The sequence below is a fragment of the Spermophilus citellus genome, assembly GCF_964194105.1.
Source record: "Spermophilus citellus genome assembly, chromosome: 6".
Taxonomy (NCBI): domain Eukaryota; kingdom Metazoa; phylum Chordata; class Mammalia; order Rodentia; family Sciuridae; genus Spermophilus; species Spermophilus citellus.
In genome coordinates, this window is record NC_138187.1 from 69,579,779 (window position 1) to 69,593,808 (window position 14,030).

The following is a 14,030-nucleotide window of genomic DNA, read 5'->3' on the forward strand; positions in this document are numbered from 1 at the left end:
TGAAAAAAAAATTCTTCTTTGTTTCCATATAAAAATTGGTGATGCCTAAAAAGGGCATATAAAGAATGTGTTTTTCTTAAATAAGTTTTTGTCTCTCTCTCTATATATAGGGAATCTGCTCAAGATTTTCTTCATTAAGTACCAAATTAATAGTAATTTAAAAAGGACTCAGCTATAGAAAAAAATTTAGTTCTGCAAAGAGATATTCTACCACTTGAATATGTTCAGTGAACCAAAACTGAACACCATGGTAAACAGCAACTAAACGCCATATTGGGTTCTGTTAAAGTCTTCCTATGAATTAATCTAATAGGTGTATTTTCCTATCTTATTCCCCTTTTGCTTTAAGTTTTTCATATATTTATTTCATCCTAATATCATTTAATGTTGAGGTAGTAAATATGTTTAAAATGATTTAAAAAATGACATGTTTGTAAAGGAAATACTGGTTTGAAGGTGGTATATGAACACTTTTAATTTCATTTGTTATGAATTAAGTTTCACAGACAGTTTAAGGCACATTACTATTGGGAAGCCATAATCCATTTTACCTGCTTACCTTTTTGTTTCCTATTCATGAAATATTTTTCAAGAAATTCTTGGGGTTTTTTAAACATATTTTTTAAAGGAAATAAAGACAAGGTCTACTTTGAAAACTAATGCTATTTAACTGAAAGTTCTTTGAAGACATTTTATGCTCCTTTAGAGTTCAAAAATAAAAATAAAAGAAAGGAGGAGAAAAAAATGAAAGCAATCACAACTCTGAATGTAATACCACTCAAAAATTCAAGGTGAATTTCAGGTACTAGTATAAAGCAGTAACATTCAAGATTCATTGTACTCCAGCATAGTTCTAAGAAAAACTATGAGGTATTCCATAAATCAGGTGCTTTACCAAAGGACTGAAATATGGACTTGCCAAAATTACTAACTTAAAAGAAAGGTGGTACGATTGCTCAGCTACTTACATTAAAAACATAAAGTACATATTTAATCATACTTCATCTGTCTTTTAAAAGACACTAGATATGTGTAATTCCTCAATCGTGGATTTGATTGTATCTAAGGCTCGGGGTTGGCAGTCTAAGCTCTTGGTCACTCAGTCACTTGTCTAGGTTCTCAGACACTGGTCTCAATGTTCAGTTACTTGTCTCAGGCTACTTTCCAACTTCCCCTTTTCTCTCCCCATGAAAAGAAAGGGTAGATGAAAAACAAAAAAAATAAGGTTAAAAGAATAAAATAAATAAGGAATTAAAAATTAAGATGCCAAAAATTAACAAGGTAATCAATAGATAGGCAAATAAGAGAGACTGCAATAAAACTGCTAAGTTACACGTGTATGGGGTTAAGTTCCTGGGGAAGAATGCCATGCATTTCACTTGTCCAGGATGGATGCCCACAAGGCATTATTGCCAAAATCAATTCACACATTTGAATATATTAAAACCAAGACTACACAGGGTTTAATCAGGGGAAAAGAAAAAGGATCAGAATTAAGGAATCTCATGGGACACATGTAGCCTTTAAGGATGTGTCTTCTGTACCATAATGAAGTCTGGATTAACAAACACAGAACCATTTTGATATTCTGAATATTTGGAGATTAAAGTCAATGAAGAAGTTAGAAACCACAAGAAAGGGATAAATCTCCAGCATACTTCATTTTCTAAAATTTCAAACTCACAGGGTATTTTAAAATTATCAAAGTCAGTAAAACTGTAGAACTAAATAATCATAAAGGCAAATTTAAAATTAATTATCACTCAATTTATCCAGATAATTTTTACTGCATGAATTTTTCCAGGTAAATGCTTTAAGATCTCCCACACTTTGCAACTCCAGGTGGAATTCTAACTAATGCCATCAATTCACAGCAAAGTCTAATGTTAGCTTAGATGCGATGAACAATAAACTTATTATGATAATTTAAATGCACAATTTCTTCTTGTGCCTGTAAAACCTCTCTTCATTAGGCTAAGAGCTTTCTGTGATTAGGATACATACGTATGAATGGAGCAGCAGTTGCCCCCAAGTGAAAATGTTTTCTATTAAGCATATGTGAAGTCAACACCACTCCATATCTGAGCATAAATGAAGAAAAAAACAACACTTCACATTATGATTCAATTAAAAACCTCCAAGATACATTACCTGCCTCCTCGAGCACTGAAAGGCACTACATGGATTCCCAGAGGCCCTCCATCGTTGGGGACTTGTACGAGCTTTACCATATCACTGTGAGACAATGATGAATGAGGGAGCATGAACGTGTACTGTAAACAAACCAAACAAAACAAAAAAACCGCCACAACACAGACACACAATAAACAACAACAGAAAACAAAACAAAAATCCCGCCAAGGACACAGGCATATACACACATAATTGAGGATATAAGCATGGTGATGAAGGCCACGTCAAACAGCACATACCTGAACACTAGTCTGATGGCATGGAGGGAGAGCAATCATCAGAGATAACTACATTAAAAACAACACAGAACCATCTCTCTTGGACCATGCTCTTCCATATAATATAAACTCATGCTTTGCAAATCAAATCTTGAGACTTCCACTGAAAATTTTCCATCTGCATATCTATGTCATAGACCCTGAAGATTAGCTGAATAAACCTGCTGTATCCATACAGCACATGATAATTTACCAAGTACTCTGACATTTGTCTCATCTTTGATCCAGTGAGGTCAAAGATTTTGCCCCTGTGGGTGACCATCCAGAGGACAGTCCAATTGTCCTTATTGCCCACTATTCTATAAAATTTCAGTAACCATTTCTTAAATTTGTTATGAGAGAGCTTTCAAGTGTGGGTTTTATCTACTGATACTCTCTCTCTCTCAGAGACTGCTAACAATTTCAACACCTGTTTAATAAATGGCTAAGCAAATAAGAATGGTACAACTTAAATAAATTTAATTTATTTCAATTTATTATTTGTTCTAAAAAGAACTATGGCACAGCAAGTATGTCTCCAATGCAAATACTCTAAGTCCCAATTGATGTACACTTAATCATAATCTGATCCTAGAGACTGGTTAATATCATTATTATCTTAGAGCTCTACTTTGGAAAACCAAAAGAAAACAGAATTAAGATGTAATATTAATGTCTACATCACCAACTTCACCCACATTGAAAGAAAGAAACCTACATGACTATCTTACCTGCTCTAAGATATTGAGGTTCTGAGAATATCTTCCATTTTTAACATGTCAATAATTACAATGATTACAGTGTTATAATACTACTGGAAAATATTTTGTTCTTTTGTATTTAAAATCATGTTTAAAGTCCCTGATCTATTATCTTTAATCAAATGTCTTGAGACATTCTATTTCTTCAAATTAAAAATACATACATATATATGTGTATATATGCATATGTACATATATACATATATATACATACACACACAATAGTGACTAATGCTGATGTGATCCAACTAGTTTTTCATGTAAAGTATAGCCAATTTTTTTTTTAAGTTAACAAAGTTGAACGAGTAACCAAAACACTGACAAAGCAATCTGAAAACAGAGTGTTTACAGTGCTGTTAATATGATGAACATTTTCAATCAAACACTATTTTAATGTTCTAACTTAATAGTATTTGCCACGGCATGAAACTCAGGACAGGTACATAAGAACTTCCATGCTACACTGCTTACATTACGTAATTAACTCAACAGATGAAAGATGTTCTTGGGAAAAACAAATCAAAGCAGGGCATGTTTCTTAACTAAGCACAAACATTCCGCATGCCATATGCTTTTGGAATACTTGCTGCAATTAATGATGCTACATGTATATAACAAATATAGTTAAAACCATCAGTAACTTACTCCAGAGAAAAGCTGGGTATATTCTCCAAACCAGTGTCAGCATGTCCAACTGGTTCCACACGGCTACTGTCTTCTTCCGTCCCATCCTCGTCCTGGAGGCAGCAAGACACAAGAAAAGCACACCGTTAGGTTTATTTCCACAATGTGAAAGGAAGCAGGATAAAACCCTAGTCTCATAGTCAGTATGATCAAGTTAACTAGGTCTCTCCTCTAGGGAGAATGACCTTCAGTAAGATGGGTGTGAGTATGAGTTGAATTTTAAAGCAACAGCATCTGAAGTTAGCATGTCCCAGAAGTTAAAAACTATACTTGGGCTGGGATTGTGGCTCAGCGGTAGAGCACTTGCCTAGCCCGGGCGGGAACTGGGTTCGAACCTTAGCACCACATAAAAATAAAAGGCATTGTGTTGTGTCCATCTACACCTAAAAAATAAATAAATATATATAAATATAAATATATATATAAAACTATACTGCTGGGATAAGGAAATAAAACTGAACTTTAATGCCACTTATTTCATTATTTTAACTTCTCTTCTTTTGACATATGTTTGAGGAAATAATTATATATTACTACAATGTTATGGTATAAATAAATAAATGTGAGAGACACTGGGGATGCATGTTTAAAATTGTTTACAGATCAAAACATTTGAGACACTATAATCCACAAAGGTTAACAGCATCTTGAACCTGCCTAGGAACAGCATTTTGAATGTCAACACAAACTCCCAAAATGATGCTTTTCCACTGGGAGTGGGGGTGGGGAAGAGAGCTAACACGATTGTTTATAAATCAGATGTAAGACATAAAAATCTTTGAAGTCACTATTTGAGAGTCCCTCCTCTCCTAACTCAGCATGTCAACCGGAACATGTCGTAAGCAGAATCCCAGACATAAAATACTTCATCCTGAGAAATTTCACAAGAAGTTACCTTAGCCAATGGACTATCCTAGAGGTGTTCATAAAGACATTAACGTCTTAGCCATGAAGGATCATGTTTGTTTACATCTACATATCAAGCAAAAACCAATAGCAAAACAATCAGCATCCACCCCCACCATTTTTATTCCTCCTTCAAAAACGTTTTGTAAAAATAGGTTCCAGTGTGTTGTAGACATTGGATAAGGTATGCTCAAACTGAAAAAGGTGCATGTGGAATAAATGTGGTAGTTCACAAAAATGAACGAAATACCACCTAAAAATATTCCTTAATTTATAATGTTAGCCTTTGCCTCTTCGTTAGGGAGTTTCACAAATACTTAAGTTGGTTTTTCAAGTTGATAACATGCCTGATATCATGGTCTTGTTTACCAAATTATAATATTTGATATCATGGTTTTGTTTACCAAATTATAATAGTTTAAAAATATTCAGATCTCCAAACACAATGGTTAAAAGGCCCATGTGTATTTTACTTAGAATCCACACTGTCTGGCACCTGTTAGACACTCTGTAAATATTTTCCTAATTAAGGCAAAAGCATCCCCAGGAATCTCTAGGGATGCCCCAAGGTAAGTACATAAAATTTATTTATTTATTTCTGGATGTTTACAACTAAAATTGATGTTACAATTTGTTAGGGTTTCCTTTTCCTACTGTACAAATTCGGCAACAATGATTTTACTATAAACTTATGAAATCACTTATATTATAAAAGAGTCTACCATTGAGAAAAATGTTAAATTTACCCAGGTATTTGAGAGATTCCTAGTAGAAATGCATATGCCATCAAGAGAGAGATCCATCAATAAAATGATAAGCGCTAGGGGTCAAGACACAATGTAGAAAATATACTAAATTTGGGCAGAATAATTCATAATGTCCTATTGCCAATTCTACTGAGAATATACCAAAATAAGCAGCAGAATGTACTGAGCTTGTCGGTGAGCTGTAGAAGTGCTCCATGCATCCCGGATGGTGGTGTGCTGCATGGAGCCAGGCTACTTCAAGATTGATGATCTTGCGTTTTGAGAGGCTCTAATATGTACTTCTTAGTCATCTATCTCTCTTAAGCACCAGCACATACTACATCTCAAAGGTTAACAGCATCTTGAACCTGCCTAGGAACAGCACTTTGAATGTAAACACAAACTCCCAAAATGATGCTTTTCCACTGGGAGTGGGGGTGGGGAAGAGAGCTAACATGATTGTTTATAAACCAGATGTAAGACATAAAATAATCTTACAAGACATTTTGTTTCGGGATTCATTAATAATTTAAGCCGCACTGAAATGCCACCAAGATGTATCACCAACTGAAACACCTATGTTGCAATGAAATCACCACATAAATGAAAAGCCCCCAACTACAGTGATAAACCAGTAACTGATAATTTACGCATTCATTGTCCCACAGTGGCCATTACCAGACCCCCCAGAGCATGTAGAATATTATATCATGTGGCTGCATATGGTGTTCAGTTTGGATTGCAACATTGACTGCCCTGAGGCTGAGCTGCAGTTGCTGTGGGAACCACAGCTTAGAATTTCTCAACTTTTAGATGTGTAAATATCAGCTCCTATATGGTTTTATGTTGTTGTCTGGTACTTTCTTAAAGCTGTAACTGAACATAGTAACTTTTTGCAAGATTTATGCATTGAATTCCATTGTAACCACAGCAAATGAAGCTCAGTTGTTATATACCTTAAATCAATATTTAAGCACCACACTATTAATTTAAACTAGACAGTGTTAAAGAACTTCCATATGAAATAGTATACAATTTTTTGAGCCTAGAGTTCAGAGTCAGGCTCAATGGAGCACAACTGTGCTACTTAGGAGATTGAGACAGGAAGATCACAAGTTCCAGCCCAGCCTGAGCAACTTAGGGAGTCCTTTGTTTCAAAATTAAAAAAATAATAATTTTAGAAAAGAGTTGGCAATATGGCCCACTCAGTGGTAGAGCATTTATCTCATGTGCAAGGCCCTAAGTTCGATCAGCAACACTGGGGTAGTATTTCCCAATTTTATAGCCTTGGGCAAGTTATATGCCTTTTCTTTGTCTATCTCTTTTTCTGAAAAATGGGAACAATAAAAACTTATTCCTCTTGGGACTACTAAAAGAACTAGGTAAATCCAAGTCAAAAGTATGATATGGTGTCTGAGACACAGTAACTACTCAAATGAATGGCAATTTATAAATGCCACTGAAAACAGAAATGATTTAATACATAAAATATACCTTGATAAATATCTTAGGGTAATTATACACAAACAAAAGATGATCTCCCTCTTTTCAGGCAAAACATCTGTCTATAAGTGTTACCATTAATATATCATGTTATAATGTATACAGTACGATTAAACATATAATGTGTTACATTTAATATGCATATCCACCCCTATATACTGTGCCTTGCAAAAGAATTTAATAGAAACATACCGCATAATCAATTCAATTAGAAGTTTTTTCTAAAGTTGAAATTTTCGTAACAAACTAATACATTTTGCACTTTGCAATATATGAAATATTTACATTGTAAAATGTCTTTGGAATAGGAAAATAAGAAAAAGATAAATAAATGCTTATATAATCAAGTGAATGGCAAGAGGAGGAAAAAACCTACAGGTTAGTGGTTGAGGAAATTTTTAAAGAGAAATTAAGATTTAAGAACTGTTAAGCACCTCCAAAATATGTACAATTACTGTGCACCATTTAAAAATATGAATAAAAAAAGAACTATGAAGATACAAAATTTTAGCCTCTTTGCAGGCTCATAAGTTAGCCTGATATATCTTCATGAATGCTGACAGGAGATACAAGACTCTTAGAACACAGACAAAAAGCTGATTGCTATTATTCTTTTGGCCAGAGTACCATCCTTACAGGCAGCATTTCTTCAAGCAAAATTTTTCAGAAGGCAAGGGGAAGTGGGCCTCAGGACTCTGCCACACACAGAAGAACCTAGAGCTTATCTCCAATCTTTTAAACAAACACTAAAGATGCTTGCTCACTGTGAAAGAGATGCTATGCCTGTGTTTCAAGGTTGGGTGCTATACAAAAATCAATGAAACAAGATGTGTGTTACCAAATTATATAGAACACAAGAAAACTATGGAGAATTGTTTCCCAACAACATTTAATCTAAACACTGACAAATGATAACACTCAGATGACTACTAAGTTTTATAAAACAAGGAATATCACTAATGAATGCTCTAGGATAACAATACCTTATTAATAGGAAGGAACAAATTGTACTAGATGAAAGGGCATACTTCTATACTAAGGAGAAATGATTATTCAGTGTAGAACTAAATTTCTCAAACAGAACATAGTAATGTGAAAGTTGAAAAAGTAAAGTTTCAGAAATGTAATCTCTTTATTTACCATACGGATGAAGGGACAGCCCAAAGAAGCAGCAACTAGTTCAGATTAGAGAAGAAGATGGAGATATTAAGGAGGTCCATCTCCATCAGAAAAAAGAAATTAATAATTGAATAATATTCTTGAATATTTTGGAAATAATAGAAAACTTACAGTAGCCATAGAAAACTGTAAGGAAAAAAATTAAAAAATTCTTGTCAAGAAAACAAAACAAAATATAAAATTCAAATAAATTAACTTGAAGCATCACAAAAGAAAATGTGGAAAACAATAAGTTTAATCAAACTACTAGGTTATGTAGCGAGCAATTCTTACACTGCCATGGCAACATGACTCTGGCTAGTGAAGGATCTGTGTGTGTGTGTGTGTGTGTGTGTGTGTGTGTGTGTTGGTGATTGAACCCCAGGCCTTGCACAACATATATAAAGCATGTGCTTCACCACTGAGCTATACACCCAACCCTAAACTTAGACTTTTGCTTCAGCAATATTGAGAGAATGGAACCAGAAAAGTGAAAGTGGCATTAAAGGACCAATCTTCATCTCCAACAGGGCAAGACAACAAATGTCAGTAAATCAGAAAAAGAATGACATACATATATTATTTTGTTTATTACATGGAAGGAGGGATCAGAACAGGTCTGGGGAGAAGTTTACAAGATTGTGGAACAGTGTAGAGGAGTTGCTAGTTTTTATACTAAGCTTTTTAGTATGATTTCTCTATTTTTATTCTGAGGGCACATTTGAAATGCCTGCCAAGGAGTGGAGGGACTTTTTGGTTCCAACTCAACATCCAAGCTCTGGAGCCTCTCACAGGCACCTGACATCAGATTTACTTTGAAGGATATAAGGTATGAAACAACTTGCCATCAAGGCAGCACCCTGCTCCTGTCCTAGGGAGGGAAGTGCTCCCAGAATCTCTCAGAGCTGTTCAGCAATCATGCTGGTATAGATCCCCCAGTTGACAGAGCTCAAGTGCAGGGAAAGGAACTCACTCTATGTATTTCCAAGAGTTATCCTGGCTTAAACATCTCATACTGCAGAAAAAACAGTATCTCTTGTAACACCATCACAATCAGAGCTGCTCAGATACAGACTCAATTTACTAATCAGAAATCACTTGTAGCATAAAAACAGCTATTAAACCTTTATTAGATTTCCAGAAAAAGGAAACCCGAAATAGCCAAGTTTAAATTCTCATGCATAATATAATAAAGAAGGAGGAGTCAAAGTAGCCAAAGAAGAGAAAACTATGAGATGTTAATAAGTTTGGCCTAAGTCTGTTCCTATACTTAGGTGATAACATATGGCCAAAGGGGCCTCCAAATGTACTGAACAGCAGCCTGGCTTGCTGTGAAAAGCATGCTGCAACTAAACCTAGAAAGTATACCCTGATAACTAAGCAACTGAGCCTCAGTCAATCACTGAACACTGCCAAATTATGCCTAAAGGCTGCAAAGAGAACTACACTAATCAGATAACCTCTATAGGTCTATACTCTGTTTTTCTATTTCTTATTATAAAAACAGCTCACCAGTAGGGCATTCTGAATATTCTATCTGGAAACTTATGCTGCCACAGGTGGTTCTACGACTTTTTTGAGGGGATGGTATCACCTACTCTATTTTTCTTTTAACAGAGAGAAAATGAACACTTGATGAGCCTAGATCAGAAGGGTAAGTTTTAGATCAGGTTAGATATGCCTGGTAGACAAGGGGAGATAAAAGTGTTATGTGACACTATTTGTTATAGGCTTCTAGTAAAAATTAACATTTCTTCCTTTATGCTAATAATATAAAGGCTAAACCTCAACTGAAAAACATTTATAGTGCCAACAGATAATACATTTTTGAAATTACAAGTAAATAAAATTAATTTTGGCTAAACTGCTAATTATAATTTAAATTTGGAAATTTTTCTGGTTCTATCACGTTCTCCCCTGTTTGAGTTCTAGATATTTGCCCACCTCATATTAAAAAAAAAAAAAAAAAAAACTAAGTAGATGCCATCCAAAGTTGTACAAGTTAAAATTAGAACAGTTAAGATGTAAATTCCTCCTTCATCATTCACCATATAAAAATTACAAATGTTTACAAAACAAAGAAAACAAAACCACACTGTCTACCTCCCAGAAACATAAGGAAACCTAATCCAGAAAGTAATCATCTGCATATCCACATTCAAATTCATAGTTTCAGGGAACTAAATATTTTGAATAATTCTGCTGAAAGAAAAGCCTGTTATTTTAAGAAATAACATCACTTTAAAAGTGTTTTATAAAAAATAAAGTTATGAACCTTAGTTTTCTATTTATCTTTTTTTTTTGGGGGGGGAGGGCACCAGGGATTGAACTCACGAGCACTCAAACACTGAGCCATATCATCAGCCCTATTTTGTATTTTATTAGAGACAGAGTCTCACTGAGTTGCTGAGCATCCTCTTTTGCTGAGGCTGGCTTTGAATGTGCGATCCTCCCTTGTTGGTCTCATGAGCCACTGGGATTAGAGGCGTGTGCCACTGCGCCAGGCTTTTATCTTTCTTTTTTCTGCTTAGGTAGTACAAAAGGAAATGAAAGCTCTTGTGGTACTCTCGTCAACAAATTTACAAATTTATTTTTCCTCAAGTGGTTTTATTACTATTAAGACAATAAAATATTTTAATTGTTTCCATTATATTGCTCCAAAAATGATTTACTAACTGGTCTTTTTCACACTTTAAGAGTACCTTGAAGATTTTCCTAACTGAATGAGAGACATGTTAACTATTCATAAGCCATAGTATCCTAGAGAAAATATTTATTTGGAGTTGACACATGAATTAAACCATTTTTCCTTTCGATTATATTGGGTAGAAAATAATTCCAGAGGGAATCTCTTTCCAAGTCTCTCAAGTATCACAAATAGAATTCCAGAAGGTGTTTGTGTTAATGTTGGAACTACTTGATTAATTGGCCAAATCACCAGGGAAAGTAATTTCCCATCATTCTTAGGAAACAATTGAAAACATATGGGGCGCATGATCCTTCACAATTGAAAATGAAAAATCTATAGCAACCTTCCAAAAGTATACAATGAGGAAATGTGTAATACAATTTTATTTCATGATCACTACATTCCATGAGTAGAGATATTCATTAAAAAACCCTAATTTAAATACTTTTTAAGAATAGACAATACTAGATAATACAATGTTTTAAAATAAATATATCTTCTAGTAGAAGGAAATTAATAGTTGTTACGCTTTTAGACACAGTCCAGTTAGTGTAATATAAACTGTGCTCTACTGAACACAGCCTGGCACCAAATCATTTAGGATTATGTGAAGAATTATTCAGCACCTATGATGTTAATGTTGTGAGCTTCATCCTTGCATCTAGATTCCTAACATTCTCAAGCTAATATTGATCAAATGTAGTGTTTAACACAGTCCATGAAATTTTCATTTCCCAGAAAAATGAAATGTTTCCTGTCTTGAAACATAAACAACATGACTCCACACAACCAAAGGCAAGTGAAGTCTTTTAAAAGAACAGATGGTGCTGATTTTTTTAAAGCTATCTAACCACAGAGAACAACAAAATCCATGTATATTTTCACCGATTATATGCAGAATGGAATCTCAAAATTAAGTTCCAAAATGAAAGCCTGCTACTCGTTGATTATTAGGACTCAAGGGCCTGGAAGAATCTTATAGAATGATATCTAATGGATATTTACTTGGGTACTATAATCAATTTATTCACATTCTTCTTCCATTTTTGCCTGTGCTCAATAATACATGAAGGAAGATTTGCTTATGCACCCTTCAGGATTCCTCCACCACATACTAATGGTCAAGTGGCTATTGTTTAGGTAAAGTGGTTTAAATCAGACTAATCTGCTTAATTTCAGCTGTGGTTTGCTTATCAGAATAACACTATTGGTTTTCCTTGAACATTAATGAAAAAATACTCTGATTCAAATTGTTGAAATGTATGGATGTTGTAATATGACCAGACTTGCCTTTCAGATAATAACATTCTGATCCTTATTGATGTGAAGTTTATTTTAGGGGTGAGATAATTAATAGAAGGATAAGTAAACTATACTTACCCTATTCAGAGGTCTATAAAGAGAATATATATAACTATTTTCATGCAAAATATCAATTTGTGCTTGGTTTGAATTTTTTAATTAAATTTTACTTACTAAGGCTGAAACTAAAATAACTTAAAGTTCCTTTTAAATCAATAATAAAATATCTGAGTTTTTTTTTCCTACTACTAAGATCAAATCACTTCTTAAAAGGGAAAAATCTTATATAATCAATCCCAGCACCAAATATAAATACACACATATTAAACAAAAAATATAAACAACTGCTGGATTGTATTGAGGATTTACCAGGTGCCAATTAGTTCTTTGGTCCTCAATTTAACCTCAATTTAATTCTCAACACAACTCTTAAAAATATTTCAATAGCCAAGTGTCGTGGCACATGCCTGTAATCCCAGAGGCTGAGACAGGAGAATTGTGAGTTCAAAGCCAGCCTCAGCACAAATCGAGACACTAAGCAAATCAGTGAGACCCTGTCTCTAAATAAAATACAAAATAGGGCTGGGGATATTGCTCAGTGGTTGAGTATCCCTGAGTTCAATCCCTGGCACCAAAAAAAAAAAAAAAAAAAGATCAATAAACAAAACATGTAGAACTTCTAAAGAGTTAGGTGTGTCCATATATGACTGACCCATGCAGCCATATGACAAGCTTTTGATGACTGTAGTATATTACAGTTTGGATAATAGAGCAGTGTTTTTGATCATTTACAATATTCCTTAATAACAACTACTGAACACTCTACATGAAATTGTGTTCATAAATGTACCAGACTCATGAGCCTGTGGACCCATGGACAACAGGCCCTATTCATATCTGCTATGCCCTATTCATATCACTGAGCGCTAATTCCTTACTCTGAATACAGGTGAAAAGAACCTTATCTCTTAAGCTTGTTGTGATGGACACATGAATTTCACTATGTAAAAGCACCTTACATAAAAATTAAAATTGTTAAGGAAAAGAAGAAGATCTCTTTCTAACTATCCATCACAAACTGGATACACTATCTTGTTCCTCCACAATTCTCACAACAGGCTAGGAATTCTTTCAGGGAGAAAAATTAGACTTGGAATAATGTCCCTATTTCTCTGCAGTGACAAAGCTGAGATTTTGAAAACTGAATTAAGTTTTTTTTTTTTTTTTTACCTTATTTACCCATGGAAGAGTAACCAAGAATTACTAAATATTAAATGTGATCCAAGCCAACTAGCTGGTATCAGGGCAATGATCTGTGATAAAATAAAATTTATGTTGTAAAAGAAAAATTTAAATTCTAAATATACAGTAAATGTACTGACACATAACATGAGAATGCCTATTAAATGTCTGGGAATTTTCATTTTTAAAAAATTGTAAATAATAAGCACCAAGAGGTATTTCTTTTTTTTTTTTTTTTCTTTCTTTCTTTTTTGGTACCAGGGGTGCTACTTGACCACTGAGCCACATTCCCAGGCCTATTTTGTATTTTATTTAGAGACAGGGTCTCACTGAGTTGCTTAGTGTCTCCATTTGTGCTGAGGCTGGCTTTGAACTCAAATCCTCCTGTCTCAGCCTCCCAAGCCTCTGAGATTACAGGTGTGTGGCACCACACCTGGCAAGCGGTATTTCAAGGGACATGGCAGGACTACAAGTGACTGGGTGGCAGGACTACAAGTGATATTTACTATACCTTTGTAACTTAAAGCATTTTTACATTCAACATAAAATCTTTTAGAAATAAAGTGCTTTTTTATTGTTCCTTTATGGT

The 14,030-nt window shown here is 34.3% G+C and overlaps 1 protein-coding gene across 18 annotated transcripts in view; it reads right to left on the reverse strand.

Annotated features, from left to right (window-relative positions):
- Positions 1–14,030, reverse strand: part of PARD3 (par-3 family cell polarity regulator) — a 692,586-nt gene that overhangs the window by 297,091 nt on the left and 381,465 nt on the right. For 17 of the 18 annotated variants that reach the window (XM_081300389.1, XM_081300386.1, XM_081300382.1 and 14 more), the window contains exons 6-7: positions 3,857–3,948; positions 2,152–2,235 (exon numbers count right to left, since the gene is read on the reverse strand). In XM_081300389.1, the coding sequence (XP_081156515.1) occupies positions 2,152–2,235; positions 3,857–3,948 (176 nt within the window). The remainder of the gene's footprint in view (positions 1–2,151; positions 2,236–3,856; positions 3,949–14,030) is intronic. The other variant, XM_081300388.1, reaches the window with a different exon arrangement.